Genomic DNA, 27,572 nt, shown 5'->3' with positions numbered 1-27,572 from the left:
GAGGAGCGCTAACCCAACAGCGTCTGACGGCTGCTGCGTATCTGCATGCTTACACAGCAGCCATCGATCATTGCTGAGAGGAGAGGGGTTAAGTGTGGAGAGAACTTTTCTCATAAAAAGACAGCGAACTAGGAGTTCAAGGATAATCTTCGCTAGCTAACATAATCCAAGACAGCAAAATATGTTTTTGTGCCATTTCGATTAATAGTGCACGGGACCCGTCACCAAACGATGTTAACCTCAAACAGGTCAATATAATAAGATAACAGATAAGCGAGTTACTAGGAGTACAATGATGTCGATTTTAGATACACATGATTATCGATGACAAAACTGAACTGCTAGAATTGGAAGTACTTCCATAGGGATAACAGAGCTTAAAGAGGCTCTGTCACCGGATTTTTCAACCCCTATCTGCTATTGCAGCAGATAGGCGCTGCAATGTAGATTACAGTAACGTTTTTATTTTTAAAAACGAGCATTTTTGGCCAAGTTATGACCATTTTTGTATTTATGCAAATGAGGCTTGCAAAAGTACAACTGGGTGTGTATTATGTGCGTACATCGGGGCGTTTTTAATACTTTTACTAGCTGGGCTTTCTGACGAGAAGTATCATCCACTTCTCTTCAGAACGCCCAGCTTCTGGCATTGCACAGACACAGCCGTGTTCTCGAGAGATCACGCTGTGACATCACTCACTTCCTGCCCCAGGCCCTGCATCGTGTCGTCCACATCGGCACCAGAGGCTACAGTTGATTCTGCAGCATCATCAGCGTTTGCAGGTAAGTAGCTACATCGACTTACCTGCAAACGCCGATGCTGCTGCAGAATCAACTGTAGCCTCTGGTGCCGATGTGTCCTCGCTCGTCCGACACGATGCAGGACCTGTGAGTGACGTCACAGATCTGCACTGCCAGAAGCTGGGCGTTCTGAAGAGAAGTGGATGATACTTCTCGTCAGAACGCCCAGCTAGTAAAAGTTGTAAAAACGCCCCGATGTACGCACATAATACACGCCCATTTGGACTTTTACTTTAAACACGCCCAGTTGTACTTTTGCAAGCCTCATTTGCATAAATACAAAAATGGTCATAACTTGGCCAAAAATGCTCGTTTTTTAAAAATAAAAACGTTACTCTTATCTACATTGCAGCGCCGATCTGCTGCAATAGCAGAGAGGGGTTGCAAAATCTGGTGACAGAGCCTCTTTAAATGCCTTTGGGTCCACAGGAAGTGAAGGGGCATCTACATAGTGCGATTAATAGTTTTACTTAAAGTTGTGTTATGGCCAGTGAAGTCAGCACTAATGGTAGGAAGAAAAATGCAGTGTAATTACGGCATCGGTGCCAGGCTGAAGAGGATCAGGAACGGAGTCAAGTGGGTAGGATCTAGGAGATCTTTTATTGTGAGGACGACGCGTTTCTGGACCGGACTGGTCCCTTCGTCAGGTCAGTATACAATAGTTGCACGTGTAGTGTGCACATATATATGCAGTAAAAAGACCGGTGCACAACACTTCAATTTACATTCAAATTGTTAATAGCCGTTACGGGATGAAAATCCCTTCGTGGCTTCAAAATGAAAACATCATGGTTTATACAAACAATACATGCTGTTCACACATATTCACATGTGTTCTTATACATTTATTCATGATTGTGTATATTCTGTTCTAGCATCATGTTTTTCACATAGATTCTCATGCACCTTTTTCTCAAAGCCGTTATTGAGTTGTTATACTTTAACCCTTTCAAGACCGAGCTCATTTTGACCTTCATGACCAGCCCCATTTTCTCAAATCTGACATGTGTCTCTTTATGTGGTAATAACTCCGGAATGCTTTTGCCTATCCAAGCGATTCTGAGATTGTTTTCTCGTGACATATTGTACTTTATGTTAGTGGAAAAATTTGGTCAATAAATTCATTGCTTATTTGTGAAAAACACCAAAATGTTGAGAAAATTTGCAAAAATTATGATTTTTCTCATTTTAAATGTATCTGCTTGTAAAACAGATAGTAATACCACACAAAATAGTTACTATTTTATATATTCCATATGTCTACTTTATATTTGCATAGTTTTTTGAACATTATTTTATTTTTCTAGGACGTTACAACGTTTAGAACTTTAGCAGCAATTTCTCACGTTTTCAAGAAAATTTCAAAAGGCTATTTTTACAGGGACCAGTTCAGTTCTGAAGTGGCTTTGAGGGCCTTATGTACTAGATAGACCCCCATAAATCACCCCATATTAAAAACTGCACCCCTCAAAGTATTCAAAATAGCATTCAGAAAGTTTCTTAACCCATTAGGCGCTTCACAGGAATTAAAGCAAAGTAGAGGTGAAATTTACAAATTTTATTTTTTTTGCTGAAATTCATTTGTAATACATTTTTTTCTGTAACACAGAAGGTTTTACCCGAGAAATGCAACTCAATATTTATTGCCCAGATTCTGCAGTTTTTAGAAATATCCCACATGTGGCTCTAGTGTGATAATGGACTGAAATACCGGCCTCAGAAGCAAAGGAGCACCTAGTGGATTTTGTGGCCTCCTTTTTTTAGGATATATTTTCGGCACCATGTCAGGTTTGAAGAGGTCTTGTGGTGCCAAAACAGTGGAAATCCCACAAAAGTGAGACGGTTTTGGAAACTACACACCTCAAGGAATTTATCTAGGGGTATAGTTAGCATCTTGACCCCACAGGTATTTTGCTATATTTATTGGAGTTTGTCTGTGAAAGTGAAAATCTACTTTTTTTCTGAAAAAATATATAAAAAAATAATATTTGCAAGGAATAAAGATTAAAAAGCACCCCAGAACTTGTAAAGCTACTTCTCCCGATTACGCCAATACCCCATATGTGGTACTAAACTGCTGTTTGGACCCACGGCAGAGCTCAGAAGGGAAGGAGCGCCATTTGGATTTTGAAGCGCAGATTTTGCTGGATTGGTTTTCAGTTCCATGTCGCGTTTGCAACGCCCTGGAGTAAGCAAAACAGTGGAATCCGCCAAAACTGACCCCATTTTGAAGACTACACCCCTCAAGGAATTGTTCTAGGGGTATAGTTAGCATTTTGACCCCACAGTTTTTTTGCTGAATTTAGTGGAATTAGGCCGTGAAAATGAAAATCTACTTTTTTCTGAAAAAACATAGAAATGTTTAATTTTTAAAAAGAATAAAGGAGAAAAATTACCCCAAAATTTGTAAAGCAATTTGTCCCGATTACAGCAATACGCCATATGTGGTAATAAACTGCTGTTTGGACCCACGGCAGGACTCAGGAGGGAAGGAACAATATTTGGCTTTTGGAGCTCAAATTTAGCTGGAATGGTTTTCGGGTGTCATGTCGCATATGCAAAGCCACTGAGGTACCAAAACAGTGGAAACCTCCCAAAAGTCCCTTTAGGGGACTGGAACGAGCGATCATTAGGTCGCTGGTACAATACACTGCAATACTAATGTATTTCAGTATAATGTCATTTTACAGGCTCCTGTAACAGCGCGATCGCTGTTCCTGTCCGTTAGTCCCGGGTGTCAGCTGTAATACACAGCTGACACCTGCAGAATATGGAGCGTGCACAGCGCATGAGCCCGCTCCATAAATAACCCCTCGCACCACGACATGCTATTAAGTCGTGGTGCGCCAAGGCGTTAATGCGCAGCGGATGGTGCAAAGTGAAAATTAAAATTTTCCACTGATATGCCATTTTAATGCACAATATATTGTGCCCAGTTTGTGCCACTGAAGACAAATACCTCATACAATGTTGAGCGGGTTCTCCCGGATATAAAATATCATATATGTGGACGTAAGCTGGTGTTAGGGCACGCTGTGGGGCTCAGAAGGGAGGGAACACCATTTGGCTTTTGGAGCGCAGATTTTGCTTGGTAACTGTTCTGTTTGGGGTTTTGCTGGTATTTCAGTTATGATGTGGGGGTATATGTAATCTGTGCGGAGTACATCAGGGCATAATAAGAGGGTATAATAATGGGGTACATAAATAATAATTCGCAGATATGTGGCCGGTGTCGCACTGATAAATGGCGCCCGATCCTATCCGCTTTTGGAACACTCTGCACATTTTGCATCGCCATATTCTGAGAGGCAGAACTTTTTTATTTTTTCTCCAACGGAGCCGTGTGAGGGCTTATTTGTTGCGGGACAATCTGTACTTTTCATTAGTATCATTTTAGGGTACATGTGATTTTTTTTTATCACTTTTTATTAGATTTTTTTGGAAGCAAAGTGACAAAGAAACATAAATTCTAACAATGTTTTTTGTATTTTTTTTTTTTACAGTATTCACTGTGCGGTATAAATGACATTTTACTTTATTCTGCGGGTCGGTACGATTACGGCGATACCATATGTATATAGGTTTTTTATGTTTTGTGGCGATTGCGCAATAAAATCACTTTGATAAAATTATTTATTTTTTGTGTCACCATAGTCTGAGAGTCATAATTTTATATTTTTCCGTCAAAAAAGCGGTGTAAGGGCTTGTTTTTTGCGGGACGGGTTGTAGTTTTTATTGGTATTATTTTGGGGTACATGCGACTTTTTGATCACTTTTTATTCTATATTTTGGGAGGGTTGATGACCAAAAAAAAGTGATTCTGACATTGTTTTTTAATTATTTTTTTTGCGGTGTTCACCGTGCGGGAAAAATAATAATATAGTTTTATAGTTTGGGTCGTTACGAACGCGGTGATACCAAATATGTGTACTTTTTTTTTAACATTTTCATTTTTTCCCTATAATAAAAGACTTATTATAGGAAAAAAAAGCACTCTTTTTTTTTGTAACTTTTATAACTTGTTTTTACACTTTTATAAAACTTTTTTATTACTTTATACTTGAAGCCTGGCAGCACTGATCGCTGCTATAATACATTACACTACCTAGGTAGTGTAACGTATTATAAACTGTCAGTGTGACGCTGAGAGTCACACTGACAGGAAGCTTATGAGAACCTGCCTCCGGCTGGTTCTCTTAGGCTGCTGTGCATGGCAGACCCGGGGGCTGTTATATGGCCCCCGGTTCTGCCTTATAACCGACTGCAGCACCAGCAATCGGTCCCCGGGAAAGTTTGTTGTAGCAACAAACTTTCCAGTGTGTTATAGCAACAAACTTTCCAGTTCGTTGCTACAACACACTTTCCCTGCGATCACATGACCGGGACCTGAACTAATCAGGTCCCGATCATATCTCCGGTACCAGAGGCAGGTGATAACAGCGCGATCTGGGTGTCAGCGCTACTCTGAGACACCCGGATCGTGCTTTTAACACCCACCGTGAATTCACGTCGGCACTGCACAGAGCCCAGCAAGTGCCGACGTGAATATACAGTGGGCGGTCGGGAAGCGGTTAATGTGTTAAAGTGTTGCCATAGTATGATAATATTTTATATTCTTTCACATATGTGAGCAAAAAGTATTTTAACAAATAAAGACATTTTGTTTGTTTGTACGTGCTCTGCAGGATGCAACCTGCTGTTTAGTTGCGGGGCATCTGTGTCTCTTTCCATAGTGATCCTCTTTTCACCATGTTATCCCTCCATAGAGGAACGTTTTGGGATAGAGATTAAGTTTTTCAATATTTGTGATTAGAAGGCGTAAAAAAAATGTTTATAATACTGTTGAAAAAATGCCGATGTCAAAAGACGTAGATGCATTTTTCTTCCTACCTTCTGACTCCTACCTTGTCCCAGGTACTAAGGATTTAGCATCTAGGGACTGCAGTGGGTGGCAGCCGGCGATCTACACTTCACCACCTCATAATAGCCTCGGAGGAGCGCCGCCATCCCCTCACTATTTTTCTGTACTAACTCATTCACTCTCAAGACACTTCAGTAAAGTTAATGTGTGAGTAAGTGACAGCACATCGTGATCTAGCAAGATCACGATGTCTGAGTACATGAATGGAGAGAAGTGTATGACGCTGATTGGTCACTGATTGGTCAGCCTCATACACTTCTCCTTACAACGCCCACTTGGTCAACAAGTAAAAACACGCCCAGTTGACTATTAAGAATGTAATTAGAATAAATATAAAATGGGTCATAACTTGGTCAAAATTGATCGTTTTTCTAAATAAAAAACACTGCTGTGATCTACATTACAGCGCCAATCAGATTATGTAGAAGATAGGGCACTTATAATGTGGTGACAGAGCCTCTAAGTTTGCACTGTGTGCGCATAGCTGGATTAGTAAACTTAGTCTGCAACACATCTTATCCAAATACTAATGCACTTAATAATGCATTTAATTTAAGTGAAACACATGGTCATAGGTCATTCCGAATTAAACCAACTCATCACGTTCTTATTTTGATGCTAATCAATGCTAAAAAGTATTTCTCCCAATTTCTTCTATTTTTACATATTTGTCACACTTGAATGTTTCAGATAATCAAACTTCTCATCTAAAACAACTGCAGGCCGCACTTTTCTTTAGTTAAGGTCAATGTACACTATTCCACGTTAAGAAAGACACTAGGCAAAAATGGCACAGTTGCAAGGTGCAAACCACTGCTGACCACAAAAACCCTCAAAGACTGGTTTCGCATTTGGCAAAAAAACATCTAGATGACCGCCAAGACTTTCGGGATAATATTCTGTAAACTGAAGTCAAAAGGTGGAGCTTTATAGAAGAAAATGTGTCGTGTTACATTTGGTGTGAACCTTACACCGCATTCCACCATAAGAATTCTGCTCTCTATCAGAAAATCCTGAAGGGGATTGTCCGCCCTTCAATTCATGACCTAAAGCTCAAGCGCAGTTGGATTATGCAGCAGGACAATGATCTGAAGCACACAAGCAAGTCCACTTCTGAACGGCTGAGAATAAACTAAATTAAAGACTATGTAAACCTTTGAGGGCATTTTTTTAAATTAATAAATAGATTAGTCAGTGAGTTTAGTGTAACTTTGTAATTCGTTTTTTTTTTTTAAATGGTTTTACTTTTGGAGATACAGCTGGTTCTGTATTCTCTATACACAGCAGCGGTTTTACGTTTTACACTGGATCAGTCAGTCCCACGGATCTGACAGGTTCAGTATCGGCGTGTCCTATGTGTCTCTGACACGCAGGATCCACCTGTAATCCATCACATCCAAGTTCATAACTTAGATGTGCTCTATTACAGGTGAATCCTGTGTGTCACGGACCGCCGCAGAACCCACCAACACTGAATCTGTCAGGTCCGCTGGACTGACGGATTCAGTGTAAAACAAGAGCTACAGCTGCTCTGTATAGAGAATACATTACAGCTGTATCTCCAAAGTAAAACCATTTTTTAATAAAAACGAATTACAAAGTTACACTAAACTCACTGACTAATCGATTTAAAAAAATAAAAAAAATGCCCTCAAAAGGTGTCTATAGCCTTTAAGTTTCTGGAGAGGCCGAGTCAGTCCTCATTTGAATCCCATTGAGATGCTGTGGCAAGAACTTAAACGTGCAGTTCATCCTCGAAAACCCCCCAATGTAGCCGAATTAAAACAATTCTGCAAAGAAGAGTTGGAACAAATTCCTCCACATCAATGTAAGAGACTCATCACAAGTTATATTAAACATTTGATTACAGTCGTTCCTGTCAAGGGTGGCACAACCAGCTAATAGGTTTGGGGGGGGGGGGCAATTTTATTTCACATGGGTGATATAGGTTTTAAATAAATCTCTATCCTCAATAAATGGAAAGACTACTTAAAAGCTGCATTTGTGTTTACGTGTGTTGCCTTTATCTTATATTAAAATTTGTCGGATGATCTGAAACATTTGAATGTGACATTAGAAAAAAATTGAGTGAGGGTCAAATACCTTTTTAAAGCAATGTATAATAAGTAAGAATACAATGTACATTGATGGGAAATGATACCACACATGTCAAGCTTGAGCTTCCAGAAAATCTTTCCTGAGGAATCAATGCCATTCCATTCTCACCTTTTTCAGGTTCTTGATCTTTTTATCAGTCTCAGGGTCTCCAGTTGTTACAGCGTCCAGGGCAATGTTCTGGCTAACCTGCAAGTCTGGTTCGGACAGTTCATCTGCTTTGGCATCCTAGAATAAAAAATTTTTTTTTTATTTTTTTTAAAAAGCCCCCTTTCTTAGGCTTTAAGGCTATGTAAAACTTTTTTTTATATATAAAAAAAACACTGTATCATGGTGTTTGAAGCAACTTTTAAATTGTTTTTTTTATTAATAAAATTGTTCAAAGGTTTACATAGCCTTTCATTTACACCACATTTTTCATACAGTTTACAGTATACATCTGGAGGAAAAAACAAAACCCAAAAACACTGTACAGTATCCATAGACTTCTATGCGACAGACTTATGCCAAAAGTTTGAATAACTTTTTAAGACTGTATTGAAAAACGTGGGCTGCAGCATCTCAAAAAAGTACGTACGTTAAGATATGTTTTTTATAATGTAAGTCAATGACTAGTGTATCCAAACATAGGGCCAAACGTCTGCATATGTTTGAACAGTATACATCTGGATTCGGCTGAAGAAAAAAAAAAAGTTGCACCCATTTTTTATATATATGCATGTACTCCTCAACATTGAATTTGCAACACAAAGAAAGAACAGTTTTGGAATTGTGTAAATCACAGGATCTATAGACATGTTAATGATATTAAATGATAAAAACATGGATACAAAATATTCCAAACATCTTGATTTATTCAGTATCGAGTATGAGCGCCGCGCACAGATATATACACACTTACACGCCTTGGCATGCTATCAGTGAGATTATTAATGGTTGTCAGAAGAATGTTATGCCACACTGATTGCACTTGGGCACGCAAATCATCAATATTGGCTGCTGGCAGCTGCCTATGCAATTGCCGACCAATGACGTCCCAGATGTGCTCGATGGGAGACAAGTTCGGAGACGCGGCAGGCCATGTTAGCACGTTTAGGCCACGAGCAACTTACAGCCTGGTGTTGTCGGCTTCGGGGACACTTTGGAGAAATGGCCGTACCACTGGTTCCAAGAACAAATCAATGTAATGCCGAACAGTTAGTGTACCTGAAATGAAGACTAGAGGGGTCCGGCTACCGTACATTATGACAATCCACACCATAATCCCGGGAGTAGGACCGGTGTCAGGTTCCCTTGTGAAAGCCTCTTCCTGGCGTTGCCCACATAGTCTCCAGACCAATCTCCGGCTATTATTGTGTCCGAGACAGAAGCGGGACTCATCGCTGAAGAGGATAGACCTCCTTTCCAGCATCCATTGCCATCATGCTGTGCACCATGATGAGCCTTTGAGAGCGGTGGCGTGTGGTCAACGGAACACCTGTAGCTGAACATCTGGCTTGTAGACCAATGTCGTGCAAACGTCTTCTAATGGTTTGTTCTAACACTGGTTTCCGCCCTAGATGTGGGATGTGACGTCCAATTTCACTTGCAGTACAGAATGGATCACGACGTGCCATTCTTTCAATCAGACGATCTGCCCGTGCAGAGGTTCCCCTCCGCGCACCCCTTGCTGTCATTCCCATTCCTTGTTGTTCTCCCAACCTCCGGCGCACAAATGTGGAACAGTACTGACATCGCCGCCTAGGCGTGCAGCGGTCTGCCAGAGTAATAAACCAAGGTCTCTGAGTTCAAGGATTCTGTTCCTCTCATTTTGTGACAAGTTCCGATAACTGTCACGTCAACGAACAGGAGGCATCGCACAATCATCCCACACCACTTTTTGAGGTTTCCTGTGGCTAAAAGACTGCTTTCAATCTGGCTTTTGTGCCCCTTCCACAAGCCACAGATTGGAGCTAGGTGCTTGAAAATGTGATCATTTTCAGATCTTAGCGACACCTGCTACTTCCTCAATTTGCATAATCTTACGGCTTGTACTTCTTGGTGTTGCAATTTCAATGTTGAGGAATGAAGATAAGATAGATAGCAATATTTCAGCCTAGCTCTATTGAGCTTACTCAAGCCTTGAAACGTTGCAAAGAGGTGAACAAAGACTTTTTGTAACAATGTACGGACTCATTAGAAAGTCTATGAACCCGTACACCGCTACATCAGATTTCTGAAAAAACCTGATCATAAACTAAGCGGCTCAGCGCTCACCCGAGCACTTCTGCCACTTCGTTCGAACGATCAGTGGGGGTCCCAGTGCTCGGACCCCCACTGATCAAAACTTCTGACATATCCCTATGGCATGTCAAAAGTTTGTTGAAGGTTTATTTACACTTTAAGGTATACATCTGAACACACAACAAAAGGACATGAACCTAGCCTTTACTAGGAAAGGAACAACTATAACAATGTCATGAGTATTGTCATCACGCATATTTTATGCTGTTTGGCAATAGCAATGTGCATGGTAATTCTTTAAGTGACTTGTCTAATTTCTTTTAGTCCGGACTCGTGCCTGTTTCCACAGTAGAAACACAAGCCCTGGCATACCTGTTTAGCAGCTTTCTTTGCTTCTCTCTTCTTTTGGTTCTTTAAAGCGGCTTTGGACATAGGCTTGTCAGCAGACTGTGGCTTTGTGCTCTGTGGAGGTTCCTCTTCATGCTAAAATTAACATAGAAAACAGAATGTGGGATCTAATCCAAATCCATAACAAATACATTGTATAATTGCTAGATGAAAAAAGAAAAAAATACTAAATATAGATATATAGAAGAATTTGACGCAGAGTACGGCTTATCTCTCTCTCTCTCTATATATATATATATATATATATATATATATATATATATATATATATATATATATATCAGTTGTCTCATCCTTTCTTATAATATAAGTGTATATGTGCTACCATTTAAAATGATGATAGGATCTGCTGAACATCTGGTGACACGTTGAGGCATCGGCTCTTTAAGGCAAAAATTAACTGGCTGGGCTTTACCCTGAAATGTGGATGTTTCTGGAAGTTTACTTATGCACCCTGTATGATCATCCATGCAGATTCTCTGTAATTGTTTGTATTTGACATGTGCACAATCTACCATAAGCATACACGGAGCTGCAGGAAATAAACAGATCTTCTCTGGACACATTATTCTCCACAATCAGGTACTGCATTTTATTGGAACACAGACTGAAGTTCATAGTATGTTAATTTGCTTTGCTGAATTGCTTTGCGGACTACTCTTGAAGTCTTGAAGAGGGAAACTCAGAAAGAGGACCCTTGTCCATATCTCCTATTTGGGCATATAGACGTCATTCAGCCAGAATGAAGAGTTACCATGTAAGAACAGCTCCCCCTCTTGTAGACAAGAGCCATCCATGCGTTACGTAGATGCCATTCATTTAAATGTACAATCGCTTAAAAATGGATAGAAACGGAAAAAACGAATTCTAATTTTTTCACGTTCTGCATCAACCCCGGTGTGACACGCGCTTTAAATGTAGGGCGCTGGGAGCCAGTACTTCTCAACCTGTATTTGATTTGATTCTGCATTTGGGGACAGATTGCTCAAAATTTCAGTTCCCTGTCACAGTACATTTCAACAGACGACCCTGCCTATGGCACTGCATACAGGAGCGCGCAGTGTCATCCAAGGCGTCACGTAAATGAATGCACTAATGGCACTGGGACGGACGGTGCCATTTAGCGCTCTAATTTACACGAGACGGGCAGGAATGGGTTAAAGAGGTACTTCCGCTTAAAACATTTATGGCATATTGGGAGAATGCAGGGTTCCTTCATTAGTGTTTTATTATACGCTTTGCAGAGACGTATAAAAAGTAGTTCAGAAGAGAGCAATTGCCAATGCAACAAATCAGGTCACTTCTTTCATTTTCTAATCAGTGATGGGAAAAAAAACGGAGAGCTTGATGTAACTGGTTACTACATATCACTTTGTGTCTCCTTCATGTAAACAAATCGGAAGACAGTAGTAGAATGTACGTCATAGTCAGGTGTGTGTGTGTGTGTGTGTGTCTGTACAGTCTATGAGGACTCAGGGGTGTAAATACATGAACTTTTCTTCCTGACATCGTGTCCTCGGCAGGCGTAGTCTTGTGAATCAGCAGGTCCTCTGCATTGCAGTGAGGCTGTCCACTCTGATTGGACAGGGTCACAGTGATGCAGGAGGCAACGCCTACTAAGAAGAGAGGAGGTCTCCTCCTCTTTGTACCTTTACTCAAAATTAGCATATTAGGCGCTAAAGGTAATAAGGACTGTAGGTATGTAAGGGGAGGTATGTGGTTGTTTTTTTTCGTATTTCTTTTTTTTTTTTAAAAAGATAGAAATAGGAGCACAACAAGTCCTCTTTAAGCAATACTGCGTACAGAGCATTCAATGCTACAGTAAATACAAATCTAAAATCACCTTGATCTTGTATTTGGTTTGGCAAAACAATTCTCTCTTTCCATTATAGTTCAAAGTTTATGCCAGTTTTTCCAACACTAACTAAATCATATTACAGCTAATTATACAACTTGAAGATTGTCTGCCGTGCTGGAACATTAGAAAGGACATCAACACACATTTTGTTCTAGTTTCTATGTTCATTATGTGAACTTTGAAAGTTTATGACGAGGCTTACTTACCAGTTTATAACTGGTCACTGGCTTATTTCTTAGGGCAGGTGGTCTGTATGCTTGGGCTGGTTTGCTCTCCTCTGATGGGATTTCCCCTGGCACAGGCTGGTACATAATGGGTTTTGAAGGAAAGACTCCATCAACAAATGGCTGCCAGGACACCTGCCACAGTTCTGTGTTGTTTGGCACATCATATTTATATAATATAGAGCCTGTGTAGTGCCAAATCTTATATCCATTTCCAACTCTTAATCTTGGGGAACAGGTAGCAGTAACAATATGTTCCCCATTAGGGCACCAAGAAAAAAACGTGGCATCGGAAGCTGTTGGTTTTGAAATAAGTTTGTAATTTTTCACATCCCACACTTCCATTTGTCCTCTCAAGTTACCAAAACCAGCCAAAACCAAAATATGTCCTTGCGGGCTGTAGAAAGCATAATTCCGGGGACCAGTGCCAAAATCAAATATGGGATCACATTTCAAGTTAAAAATGGTGGCTTTGGCAGGCATAAAACCATAGACCGCACAGAACTCCGTTGCATTTTTGTTCCATACCACATCATAAATTGGACCATTTTTTGCTGTAAAAGAGGATTTTTAAAAAAACAAAAACGGTAAAACAAAATTAAATAAAAGCACGAAAACAGTTGTCAGTTTTACCAGATCTACAACTCAAACATAAAATATGTAATCAAAAGTACATGCAGTCAAATATGTGTTTACAGTAAGAAGGGGAAATGCGCTCAAATATTGCAGGCATATAGTGGGTCAACGTCAGGTAAGTATTTAACCCTTTAATGGCTAAGGACGTATGAAAATGCCTTGACGTTAAACAAGTGCTGCAATTTGAGCATCACCCAGACTATTGGCTACAGCCGCTATATTTGAGTCTACACACAACCTATATAGAGGACGGCCAAGGCCTCACACCCCATTATATAAAAAAAAAAAAAAGAATCACATGTTGCTAGTAATCTAATAAACTGGGGGGTGGGCCCATACAGCCTAAAGCTGCACATGTAATAAGTGATGGAAACTCACATTGTATAACCATACAACCTATAGAAGAACGAGCCTAAATCCACCAATATAAATAGTATACATTTTATTGAATATCAATCTAAAAACGTATACATAAAAATATATATTTGAGTGGCAGTACTCTGCAGGCACTAGCTCTCTTCTGAAGCATGCCACCTCCTAGCCAGCGACAAAGTAACCTAAGCCTCTTTCCCAAACTTTTGTTTCTTGAACTTGACAAAATTGGTGCCTCCTGAGACACATTTAGAAGACAATTTTATTTTATTTATGGTTTTCCTCCTTTGGATTGCAGTATGTGTCAGAACATGTACAGTTGAAGTCATAAGGTTACATACACCTCAGCCACATATATTAAAAATCAATTTTCCCAATTCCTGACATTTAATCCTAGTACACCTTCCCTCTCTTGGGTCGGTTAGAATCACTACTATATTTCCAGAATGCGAAATGGCAGAATAATACTTGAGCTTTTATTTCATTCATCACACTTCCACTGGCGCAAAAGTGAACATGCACGTGGTTTGTATTTGGTAGCATTGTATTTAAAATTGTCTACCTTGGGTCACACGTTTTTGGTAGCCTTTCACACGCTTCTCATAATAAGTTGCTGGATTTTGACCCATTCCTCCTGGCAGAACTGACGTAACCGAGTCAGGTTTGTAGGCCTATTTGCTCGCACATATTTTTTCAGTTCTGCTATACATTTTCTATGAGATTAAGGTCACGGCACTTCAGAGGACATTTCTCCAAAAAGTAAGCTCTTTGATTGCAAGCCAAGGAACGCCATCCCAGCCATGAAGCACGGGGTGGCAGTAGCAGGTTGTGGGTGTGCTTTTCTGCAAGAGGGACTGGTGCACTTCACAAAATAGATGGCATTATGAGGAAGGAAAATTATATGTGTACATTGAATCAGAATCTCAATACATCAGCCAGGGAATTAAAGTTTGGGCCAAATGGGCCTTCAAAATGAACAATGACCCCGAGCATTCTTCCAAAGTTGTGGCAAAATGGCTTAAGGACAACAAAGTGAAGGTAATGGAGAGGCCATCAGAAAGCACTGACTTCAATCACGTAGAAAATGTATGGGCAGAACTGAAATAGTGTGTGCAAGCAAGGAGATCTACAAACCAACCTGACTCTGCTACACCTGTTCTGTCAGCAGGAATGGGTCAAAATCCAGCAAATTAATGTGAGAAACTTGTGGAAGGCGACCCATAACTTTTCACCCAAGTTAGACAACGTAAAGTCAATGCTACCGAATACAAACCACGTGCATGTAAAGACCTGAGCCACTGGTAATGTGATGAAATAAGTAAAAGCTGAAATAAATCATTGTCTAGTATTATTCTGACATTACACACTCTTGAAATATAGTAGTGATCCTAACTGATCTAAAAGAGGGAATGTGTACTGGGATTAAATGTCAGGAATGGTGAAAAACTGCGTTTTAATGAATGTAGCTGAGGTGTATGTAACCTTATGACTTCAACTCTATAGGATTCAAATAATCAGGTTGTTGCTCGTGTTTTGGGGGAATTTGTATTTCTTTATTGTACCCCACCCTAGTTCACCATGGAGCACAAATCATGTCCTATGCCCGGACAAGGTTTTATACAATGGCAGCACCCAAATTATTAGTGAATGACCTACCTGCAAGCGAATGTCAGATAAATTTGGCCAGCACTGCCCTCTACAATAGGTTTCAATATTTACAGGAGGGTTGGCATACTCACACAATGGAAAAGTTATTTTTAATCAATATAATAGTTATTAGTGCTATCCACTTGAAGCATACATTTTGCTAACAACTGTAGTCACTTTAGAACATTTGTGATTGCCACGTGTACTTTGTGACAGCAAATGTATAAGTTGGTCTCCCTGTCACCTAGACGTTGCACATAGTGAGCACTGTGAATGCTGCATTGAAAACGTGGAAGATGACATAAGCCGTTTTGTACTTAGAGGCTCTGTCACCAGATTATCAAATCCCTATCTCCTATTGCATGTGATCGGCGCTGCAATGTAGAGAACAGTAAAAAAAAATTTTTAAACGATCATTTTTGGCCAAGTTATGAGCTATTTTATATATATGCAATATAAAATATTTTATATTTATCTCTAATGGACAACTGGGCGTGTATTGTGTTTTTAGCAACTGGGCGTGTTTACTTCTTTCACTGCACAATCACACTGTGCTGTGGATCATGCTGGGCTGGAACAATGAGAAGTGTATGACGCTGATTGGTCACTGATTGGTCAGCCTCATACACTTCTCTGTACAACGCCCAGTTGGTAAAAAGTAAAATCACGACCAGTTGTCCATTGAGAGTCATTAGCATAAATCTAAACTAGCTCATAACTTGCTCAAAAATGATCGTTTTTCAAAATAAAAACCACTGCTGTTATCTACATTACAGCGCCGATCACATTATGCAGGAGATAGGACATTTATAATGTGGTGACAGAGCCTCTTTAATGCCAAGCTTATTTGACTGTCACCTAGGAAAAAGTGCCAGTGTTGCTCATAGCAACCAATCCGATTACAGCCTTTTTTTTTTTTAGCGGACAGGATTAAAAAAATGAAAAATTATCTGAACTGGTTGCTATGTAAGAACAGTTTTTATGAAAGAGACCTAGAGTATCTAAAAACGTTTGAAATGTAAATTACTGGACAGCATATCGCGTGCGATTTTATACTTACGTAATTGTACTGCAGCACTTTCTCCATTGGCTGCAATGTAATGCAGCGTCTGCTCCCCATAATACGAGGCTCCGGTTTTGTCCACGTCTGTGCTGGCAGTCACTAGTACCGCAGTGGCTGTTACAGAACAGGAAATAACGACATGTTTTAAGGAGAGGACGTGTGAAAGCATTGGAGCCTGAAATCACCTGGCAGAAAAGAAGCGCAGTTCTCTTTTACGGTCACAGCTATCTCTAACCTAAAACATATCAAACAACTGTTAACTGTTCTCTGTAGAAATGTATACCAATTCACAGCAATAACAAATTCTCACCATATCCTGACGACCATGTACAGGACGACTTTTACTAATGTCCTTGTACACTAATGGTTTCATGAAGTAGAATTTATGTGTAACAAGCAAATTTTAGAACCATTAGGTCCAAACTACACAATGGCATCACCTGCCCATCTGGTTGTGATGTGCACACACATCAATGTCGCATCCCAACTGCACCCATATCCTTAAAGAGACACCGCAGCCAAAAAGAATTCATAGAAACGGTCTGACTATAAGCATTTAACCCCTTCTCCCTGCAGCTATTTTTAATTTCCCCATGACTGCCATAACTTTTTTTATTTTTCCGTTGACATAGCCGTATGAGGGCTTTTTTTTTTTTGGTGGCACAAGTTGTCATTTTTAATTGCACCATGTAATGTATCAAATAATGTACTGGGAAATGTAAAAATATATTTTGTGTGGTGAAATGAATAAAACAGCATAAAGGCCGCTATTACACGGGCAAATTATTGGGCAATCGAGCGTTCATCGGCTGATCGTGTCGTTTTTTCAGCAATAAATATTATTGTTGTCAGCAGCACATCTACTTGTGTAAACAGGGGATGGGTTGCCGACTTGATAGAAATTTATAGGGATGAACCATTGTAGTAATGATTGCTTGTCCCCATACATGCCCAATAATAGCTCCTTGTGAAAGGAGCAAACAAGCGCCGATCAGCGAAGCGTCACATTGATCGGCGCTCGTTTTCACAGCGAATATCGGGCCGTGTAAGAGGACCCTAAGGAGGCCCAGTCTATCAGTAGCTCACTGTGAATTCTTATCACGAAGAGGCTCAAGTACAGAGTTCCAGCATTACTTCCACCGTGAAACCCACTTTTCTGATGATAAAACTGCCTAAACAGTGTTTATGTCTTCCTCTAAACATTATGGACACCGCCTTAGGCCTCGTGCACACTTCCATCACCGTTTTCACGGCCGCTTTTGACGGGTCCGTGAACCTGTTTTAGCGGCCGTGTGCACTCCCGTGTTTCCGTTTCCGTGCGCCAAGCATGGTACTGTCCAGGGTGCTGAAAGAGTTAATGGGCTGCACTCATCCCAAGTGACCGCCTCTGCAGCCAATCCCAGGCAGCAGCGGCCTCTGCAGCCAATCCCAGGCAGCAGCGGCCTCTGCAGCCAATCACAGGCAGCAGCGGCCTCTGCAGCCAATCACAGGCAGCAGCGGCCTCTGCAGCCAATCACAGGCAGCAGCGGCCTCTGCAGCCAATCACAGGCAGCAGCGGCCTCTGCAGCCAATCACAGGCAGCAGCGGCCTCTGCAGCCAATCACAGGCAGCAGCGGCCTCTGCAGCCAATCACAGGCTGCCGCGACACAAAAGAAGGTCGGACTGGAGGCGGAAGAGGGACTCGTCACCAAGACAACGACCGGGTACCTATGAACTGCTTTTTATTTTAATTTTTAATCAGCAGCCTCTTTTCTCTATCAGTTATTGATAGAGACACGTGGCTGCCGATTAGTGCAATATTTTTGTAATGTTTTTCTGCCCGCCCGGCGGTTGCTAGGCAACGGCTCCGTCACACACGGACGGCACACGGATGCCTTCCGTGTGCCTTCAGTTTTTTTGACGGCCCCATTGACTTGCATGGGCCTCACGGTCACGGAATCCCGGTCCAAAGTAGGACATGCTCTACTTTGGATCGGAACGGAGCAACGGGACCGTAAAAAAACTGTAGTGTGCATGGCCCCATTGAAATTAATGGGTTCAGGGTGCTATCAGTGACAAAAACGGATAGCACCCTGAAGGAAAAAAACTGAAGTGTGCATGAGGCCTTAGACCTCTAAATTGAGCTTTGATATGATAGAAATTACATCACTTAAAAGTGTCTTTTTCCAAATTAAACATCAAAATTTCTTGAATATATTTTGATAAAGTCATCTGCATATGGAGCCTAAACTGTACACAATATTTAATGTGTTGTCTGACTTATTTGTATACACTCAGTATCTAAAACTGCTCATCTGGGATTTTCATGAGCAACAGTTTTAGGGAATGGTGCACAAAAGGACAAACAATAAAAAGTACAATTTCCGGGTGCAAAACAATGTATTAGTAAATGAGAGGCACAGTAACTACAGAGAGAAAAAACTACAGTTATGAGGGAAAAAAATAAAAATACTGCCTAGCATATCTTGACAGCAATGGCTGGTGGTGGCGTCATAAGGGTGTGAGGAGGGATTTCTTAATACTCATTGGGCATCCTTTACAGCCTGCCGGAGTAGAATTGCAGACTATGTACAAGCTTCTATAGACTCAGCCCACCCATCTTCTAATGGTTATTTTCAGCAGAATAATGCACTAGCACGCGTGTCACAGAGCACGGGTCCCCAGAGGTCGGCTTCTTGAACATGACAAATAATTTGGGATGTGTTGGGATGGCAAATTCGCAGAGCCTGAATGTGCATCCATCAAGTCAATGTGGACCAGATACTCTGTATAATGTTTTTGCCACCTTTTGAATCCGTTCCAAAAAGATATCAGGCCTTTCTAAAGCCAAAAAGGGAAGGGGGGATCCTGCTCAGTACTTAAAAGGTAAACTAATAAAATGGCCATTAGGTCTAATACTCTCATGATGCAGCCCAGAATCTTTGCTTTGGCAGCAGCTACAAGGAGTGGATTTCAACAATTCAGTTGGTTATACTCGGATATTCCCAAGTCTTTTTTCATCTGTGTTTTGCTAAGTTTTATCCTGTGGATACTGTTAGACTTATGCATTCTTAAAGGGGTTCTCAAAACTGATGGTCTATCCTTGGGATAGGCCATCAATACGAGATTGGTGGGGGTACGAGCGAAGCGGGCCATTCCAACAGCTGATCGGCAGGGGTGCCATCAATCAAGTTTAATAACCCGGATAACCTCTTTATGTGCAATGGAGACCATAAATGACACAAGTTTATTCTGCCATTCTTCCTTCTTTCATTTTAAATTTAACTTCGAACATGCCTCAAAATGAGCCAAACACTTGAACTTTCTTCTTTGTTGTGATAGTAAGTTCCTGGCTGAGGAGTGGAATTATACAGATTTGAGCCTATTTAACTACTAGCTTGACAAATGAGTACATTTACTATCTACGAAAATACGACAATCTGAAGCCGGCCATACATTAGTGATTTCAGACAGTAGTTTTCTAAAAAGGACTTGACGTTCTCGCTTACGATTGGTTTGTGAAGGTTGTAGTTTTAGACGACAATGCCATAAGTCAAAACCACAATCTCTGCCTTAATCTGTGGCCTGGTCTAGGTTTCTATTGATGAGATGCAGATCTGTTATTTGGCTCAAATGATTTTCCAAGGACTGCACCCAATAACGACTGAAAAAAAGCCAACAGATCAACTTCTTCACAGATATCTGCCTTCGGTCAGAGTCTGTCCTATGAGTTTGTGTCACGAGGAGGAGCCGACAGTCAGGAGAAACTGGCCGAAATTAGCCTTATTGCCGTCCAAAATCTCTAGTATGTGGACAGCTTACGGACAGGCATGCAGTTTTTAAAATACCTTACAATTTTTATATACAGAAAAAGACAATGGCAACACAGATAAAAAGATTATCACAGAAAAACACACACAGGTTTGGCCAAATGCTGATAAATCATGCCAGTAGTGATAGAAGATATTTGTATCTGGCCAATCGTTTACATTGTTGCCCATGAGAACATCCACTATGACAAGGCGTGGGATCAGTGATGCCAGTTATTGACAGTCATCAGAGCAATATGAACTATATGATTTTTAACTTTGTCTTGCTTGTTACCTTTTGAATTCCACAACATTGTCACTCTATCAGCTTTGAAAAAACTTTTATTGGCAAGGGCAGCATGAGGGCCACTGAAATTGGGATACTGGTACAACCTCACAAAGGATGGGGCACCTTTACTTCCAGGAACATATACCGCTACCTAGAAAAGAGAAACATTGTTATATGCCAGATGATCCAAAACAACTTTCCTTAACAATTTTGGATCTTTGTCAAAGTCTATGAATATTAATAAAAAATAAAAATAGAAAAAAAGAACCAAACCAGCCATGGGCCAAGATCAGCATGGCGAATGAATACACCTCCAATGCAGTAGAAGTTGCGCAAACTCTCAGTCCAAAAAGCCAGATCACTTATCTCGAGTACAGCCCGTTTGCACATGTGAAAAAGGAGTGGATAAAGATAGACCAGCAAAGACCTATCGAGTCCTCTCCTGACTAAACTAAAAGAGTTGTAATTGTAAAGGTTAAACATTTTGTATAGATCAGTAATGGCTATGTCGGGAGCCACAAGTAAGATCACATTTATTCTTTAGAGAAATGACAATTGGCCAATAGGATAATTCAGCGTCAGCAGTCAGATACTACGTCAAATAGCAGGAGCATCTAATATGGTAATCTAGTTCTGACCACACATGCACCCCCCTGTCTTAGGCTTCATGCACACGACCGTGCTCGTAATTACGACTCGTAATTATGAGCACGGGCGGGCACGTCCGGCCACGAGCAGCCGGCCGCTTTTGCGAGCCGTGCTCCCATTATAAAGCATAGGAGCACGGCCCGTAAAATGAAAAAATAGAACATGTTCTATTTTTTTAACGGCACGGGCACCTTCCCGTGAGAAAACGAGAAGGTGCCCGTGACTAACAGAAGACTATGGGCCCGTTATTGCGGGTCGTAATTACGACCCGCAATAACGGGTGTTTTTACGGTCGTGTGCATGAGGCCTTAGTGTTTGCACCAGACTGTTGGATAATACTTTTACAAAACATGTCTTTTTGTGTTTTGGCATTTAAACATTTCTTAAAGAGAACTTGTCACTTCTCCTGACAGGTCTGTTTTAATAAATACTGAATCCCCATGAAACAACAATACTGGAACATATTTTCTTAGAACTCGTTGTGCTATTCCTCTGTTATTCCTCCTAGAAATTTAAATTGACAACTGGGTGTTAACAATCCCTTTGTCATAGGGTATTCAGACGAATCTGTGTCAAATCGGCCGGTCTTCATCTTCACGGCTGATTTGCACCCGTGCAGGATTCTCTGACCCCTCTTAGACTTGAGTCTATGAGAGATCCGTGAAAATTGAAAAAATAGTACATGTCCTATTTTTTCAAAGCCCATTCACACGGTCCATTAAAACAACGGCCGTGTGACTAGCCCCATAGAAATACATGCAACCAGGTGATGGCCATTAAAAAACCGGGCATCACACGGACTATTTTAACGTTCGTTTGAATAAGTCCTCACTCTGTCAGTGCTGTTTGGACATTGTCAGTCTGTGTAGGGACACACCCCGAACTGGTAACACTCAGTTATCAGTTTACTCAAATTTCTAAGAGGCATAACAGAGGACGGTCTTAAAATAGAGTCCTAAGAAAAGATGCGCCACAATTGTTATTTCCTAGGAAATACAATTATTTACTAAATTAGACATGTCAGGAGAGGTGACTGGTCCTCTTTAAAGAGGTATTCCGCTTGGCATCAGGCAGCCAAAACTTCTCTGTACGACATACAGAGAGAACAAATATAAAATTACTCATGTCCTGGCATCATACGCCCACCCTTCTACATAACCTTTTCCATGCTGCCTCTCCCCACCCCCACATATAATGTATATTTTATTGCAAAACTTTACTTCAACAAAATAGATTTTCTGGGACGAACATATTGATGTCCTAGTCTTCAAGTGAATGGGATTTAGCTGCAGTACCAGGCACAGCACCACATACGGAAGAGCCACTGTGCCTGGAAAAAGGGCAACCCTTTGTTCTGATGATAGGGTCCCCCACTGATCATACATGGATAGGTCAACAATGCTTTAGGTTTGGAAAACCCATTAAAACAGGCATTAAACTTCATTCCTGTTCTGATTTTTTTTTTCGCAAAGTGGAATGTTTGAACAAACAGCCATCTTTCATCTTATGTGTTTTAATTTTTATCCTGAGGAGTCTTGTTTGCTCCGCAGAAACAACTCATTTGGTCACTTGCAGAGGTTATTATTGATTAGTTTTTGTTTTTATTTTAGATTTCCAATACACACAAGTATTCATTAGAAAGTCTAGGGATCTAAAAACTCAGATATTTATGGAATATAATGACATGTACCTTGCAGGGATGTTCTCCAGGTGACAACTCAAAACTGCTGACTTTCTGTAAGTGCAATTTATTTGCAATAGTATCTGGCAAAAATAACAAATATATAGAAAGATAAATGCATTGAATACAATTCTATGTTTGGACAGCATAGTTTATGCAACAAAAGAATCAACCCCATAAAGATCATTACATAGAACACCAGCGCCAGCTGTTTCAGCCACTACTCGGACTGGTAAATGAAGGAGCAACGGTCTGCATATCTTAAGCTGGCCATACACATTAGATGTAGGTCTGCCGAACCCGCTTATATCGGCCGACAATCTAGCGTATGGCGGCGTCCCAACTCTTTCCCGACAGAAGATGATGTCAGGGGAGAGAAGGGTTGGGCATGTGGAATTTCAACATGCCTGATTCTTTCATTCGTTATTAGATATTTTCCTGCCAGAGCATTTTTCTCCCTACTCTATATGGAGAACGCTCGGCTGAGCGTGCATGTGTATGGGGGTTAGAGAGGACTAGCTGTGGACCTAACAATCGTTTGGCCCTATAGCTATCTAAAAAGTGTATGGCCAGCTTTAAAAAACCCAGCAGGAATCTTAGCAAGTACATAAAGTCACTATATATGGTAAGAGAGATAATTATTATTCATTTTGCAGCAATATCAGAATATTAGTTAAAATTTTAGAATTTAAAGGTACATTTACGAACGGCAACATTTTGTTTAATCCTTTCCAGCTTGTTTTTTGCAGGATGACTTGTATTTTTAAATGGCACTATTTAATGTACCATATAATGTATTAACAAATGTAAAAAAACAAAAAATTGTGGGGTGCAATGTAAAAACCAGCAATTTTTTCTATCGTATTTTGGGTTTAATTCTTACAAAGTTCACCATGCGGTAAAAATAACAGGTTAACCTTATTCCACGATTCTGTACGATTATGACACTACCAAATATATATATATATACACACACACTTTTTTTGTTTTGTTTTACTACTTTAACTAAATTAAAATACTTAAAAAATTATTTTCTGTTGCCATATTCTAAAACCCATAACTTTTTAAAGTAAATAAAGTGATCATTTAATAGTTTGGACCGATACAGACGCAGCCATAAGAATTATGTTAATTTTTTTATTGTTTACAATATTTTACGTAATAAATGGGAATAGCAATATTTTATTTGACTTTTAATGTTTTTTATATTTTAATAGTCATTAATACATTCTTTAGTAGGGGAATGGAACATGCGTTCGCTTGTATAAAACACTCCTGAGCCCCTAAGTTTACATTCATACAAGGTATATTCGTTGTGGATTTTCGATGATGGTACAGAACAATGCAAAGGAATGGGGGTTTTACTTTCTAAATATAACTGGAATAGGGGGCCCCCCAATGCTAAAATAAAATAGGTGGTAGATACTGGAAGTAATCTTTGGAAAAGGATGAGGCTATGAAAATTGTCAATCCATAGTCAGACAACGCAAACCTTCTGCCATCAACTATATAATACGATGACCATTACCATACCAAAATTGTTGTTTTCAAAGAAGTGCACTTCGTTATTTACATTCCTGGCACAAATCTTCTCATCTTCAGACCAGCGAGGAGACCTGGAGGAGATATTGTATAGATATTCTAAGACCACCATGCACAGAGAACAAACCAATGAAGACTGAAAAGAACCTTTAGGAAACAGATGACATTCTAGGACATGGAGAAGATAACGAGTTTAATGATGGGCAGAACTGTGCTAAAGAGCTTGTTCACATTCATGGCTTTTTTCCCAAATTTGTTTAGTGAAATGGAATAGAGGAGTGGTCTACGGAAACAATCCCCTCTCCCGAGAGGTCTTTTACCTTGTATTAGTTTTGATTAATTTCCCGAAATGTGTAAATCCTACCAATTTTTATTTCCTATAATAAAACTAGTACTTGGTCAAAATAATCCTTTGGAAATGCTCAGGTATTAGAAGGGGGTACCCTTCATCAGCCAAGTCTGAGGGTCATGTCAAGTGCTGCTCCGTGCCCAGGAGGATCAGGACTGGTCCACTGAAATCCATGAATGCTCATTTGTTTAAATGACACTACGTAATGCATCAATTTAAATTTACTTTATGGTTCCCTTGCAAAGACAGTTCCATTTGGGGAGGACTAAGCAGCAGAACCTCTTCACAATAAGCTCAGCTCTGATGGTCCTATTGCCAGTCTGACCCAACTGGAATCATCGCTTCAATTTCGTTTTCTTTTGATTTCAACCCATTCTTGTGGAGAATACTCACAACAAACCACTGGAATTTGTAATACTCTTTTCCACTTCATTTCTTATGACAGATTAGGTAAAACTCAGCTACTTACCAGTTCTCCATCTTTTTCTGGATGAATGACTTCATACATTTTCCAGTTTTCAAGTCATATAACTGGAGGTTGGGCACTCCTGCCGTGCCATCCTTTCCAGCTGAGATGAAACAAGATAGGATTAAAGTTTTTTTTATTCCAGCAAAGAAATAGGACATGTGGACAGAGGTTTAACTGGAAAATGAATGGGCAACGAACGTGGTGTATCTTTTGTTCAGGGTATTTAGTAACTACAGTTACTGTAATTCTTAGAAGCAACATCGGGGCGGATGCTTAATGCTTAGAAACATCCATACCCACTGCCATACTACAGCCAATGAGGGACAATGGGTTCTATTACACATAATGCTTGGAGTGTAGTGACGCCAAATGAATACTTTCTAGAGCAGTGATGTGCAACTCCAATCCTCAAGTATCACTAACCGGTCATGTTCTCCTTAGTATTGAACATGTGATCTTGTCAGGGCATCAGAAATCCCCACAGGTGATCTCTCTGTCTGATATCCTAAAACCATGCCCTGCTGGGGGTGCTTGAGATACGCGGCTCTAGAGTTGCGCTGGTCAGCAAGCCCAGACAGAACATGCGAAGAGGTCTACTCTGGACAATCCCTACTTGTAAGAAGGGTCTACTGACAATATTCTGTTTACAAAGTGTCCTCCTGCTGGAACCCTCAGCGATCAGCTGTTATCTGTTGGGAAACCTGGCAGAAAAGCTGGAAAAACACACAAGACCGTGATCAGCGGCGATGCGTTTGTGGGATCGTTCATACGAATGATTCCACCAGCAACAGAAGAGACTAAACTAACAGATCAGAGGGTCAGTTTAAAAAAACATTAAAAACTGGCTCTCTGGGGCCTCGTGCAAATTGGTAAACGAATGGCCAATCATGCCATACACATGTAGTTTCAGAATTTTTTTTCTATCCTGACCGATCACATTTTTGTCAGACAGTCCGAAGTGGCCATCGCAAATGATAGTTTACATTTATTTTTAAATCAATAGACGGCCAAAATCTGCATTTTCGTCCGACTTTTATCCCATGTGTTTGGCCAGCTTCAGGGTAGGAACACACTAGGCGCAAACACTGCAGCTTTTCCACAACGGATTTCATTTGCGAAAAATCCACAGAGTACTACAGTAGCAGCAGAGTAGGTGAGATTTGAACAAATCTCATCCACACACGGTGGGGAAAAAAATAAAAATAAATTTTAAAAAATCATTCCTAAATTAACCTGCGGTATGGTTTTTTGAAACCGCAGCATATCAAGTTACGCTGCGGAATCGCTGCTCTTCTGTTGCAGGTTTTCCCTATTGAATTCAATTGGGTGGGTGCTATGTGTTGCGACTTTTCCAAAGGAAACGCTGCGATTCTGCCACAAAAATCTTAAGTGAGAGAAAACAAAAAACTATTTTGAATTTGAAATGAATAAAAACATTTATACTTATCCCGGCCATAGTTCTAGCAAGGCGATCCTGTATTCTGAGCGCAGAAGAATAATCTCAGGAGGCCGAGCTACACTCAGAAGAGAAGGACGTGTCGCCATATCTACGGCCGGGGGAAGTATAAACATTTTTTTTTTTTATTATTATTATTCCTGCAGGATTTCCACAGCTGATATGCTGCATGAAAAACTGCACTACAATTTGGTGCAGTTTTTCAGACGGAATTCAGGGCGGCTTCCAGGACAGATAGGCTGTGTACCTTCATGCAGCGTACCCATCCGGTTTGTTCGTACCTTCAGTGCTTCATTTACCTGCAGCGCAAGCCATGTGAACTTAGATGTAATTGAGAACAGCTGGATCCTTTGAGTGCAAAATGTTTATATATCCTTTAAATGTTAAAGATTAAAGAACAAATCTAATCCCAATGTGATGTAGGGGCAAGAATTTATTCTCAATGTCTATGCACATAGCTATACATTAAGGGCCAATGACCGGATTGGATTTTGTCCTGCGAGATCAGAAAAGCCTTTCCTAAGCTCATTCCTTATATTTACACTAGTTCTAAAACAAGCAAGAGATAACACTTCCAGGTTATGCTAAGCAAGGTTTCACAAAACACCATCCAATCTAAGGCTCTGTTTACATCTTAACAACGGAAGCCACGCCGCAATCCCGGGACGGTCAACCGATGGATACCAGCGCTGCTCTACGGATCCCCATTGTCTTACAATGGAGTCCAATGGATTCGTCGAAGTGTCCTTTGTTTCCACAGGAGAAATAGCGCTGTATGAGGTCAAGTTTGACAAAATCTGAAACGGAGCCTCCAACGCATATGTGAACATAACCCAACTTGTTAAACCTGCGGTTTTATTTTAAGAGCCAAAATAATCATTCGATTTCCCCTATGAGGGTTTTTCTGTGCAGATTTTATGGTAAATCCACTGGATATACCATAAAAATCAGATTGGTTGGTGTTCAAAGCGGTGTACTACACTAATTCAGAGAAAGGAGGTGTCCGTCCCCTGCAGAGAGGTATCCGGTAGCCAAATGAGCTGTAATGTCAAATGACGTCAATCCTTTTCTTTAATATTCAA

General features: G+C 40.5%; 1 protein-coding gene across 1 annotated transcript in view; it reads right to left on the bottom strand.

The window, feature by feature from the left end:
- The window catches only part of EIF2A (eukaryotic translation initiation factor 2A), a 60,800-nt gene that overhangs the window by 4,107 nt on the left and 29,121 nt on the right, over positions 1 to 27,572 (bottom strand). The window contains exons 5-12 of the mRNA XM_075861493.1: positions 25,035 to 25,134; positions 24,208 to 24,290; positions 22,684 to 22,757; positions 20,352 to 20,496; positions 16,266 to 16,382; positions 12,533 to 13,104; positions 10,433 to 10,543; positions 7,949 to 8,065 (exon numbers count right to left, since the gene is read on the bottom strand). Coding sequence (XP_075717608.1) covers positions 7,949 to 8,065; positions 10,433 to 10,543; positions 12,533 to 13,104; positions 16,266 to 16,382; positions 20,352 to 20,496; positions 22,684 to 22,757; positions 24,208 to 24,290; positions 25,035 to 25,134 — 1,319 coding nt within the window. The remainder of the gene's footprint in view (positions 1 to 7,948; positions 8,066 to 10,432; positions 10,544 to 12,532; positions 13,105 to 16,265; positions 16,383 to 20,351; positions 20,497 to 22,683; positions 22,758 to 24,207; positions 24,291 to 25,034; positions 25,135 to 27,572) is intronic.

Source organism: Rhinoderma darwinii, chromosome 4 (genome assembly GCF_050947455.1).
Source record: "Rhinoderma darwinii isolate aRhiDar2 chromosome 4, aRhiDar2.hap1, whole genome shotgun sequence".
Lineage (NCBI taxonomy): Eukaryota > Metazoa > Chordata > Amphibia > Anura > Rhinodermatidae > Rhinoderma > Rhinoderma darwinii.
This window is presented reverse-complemented; position numbering and strand designations above follow the sequence as displayed.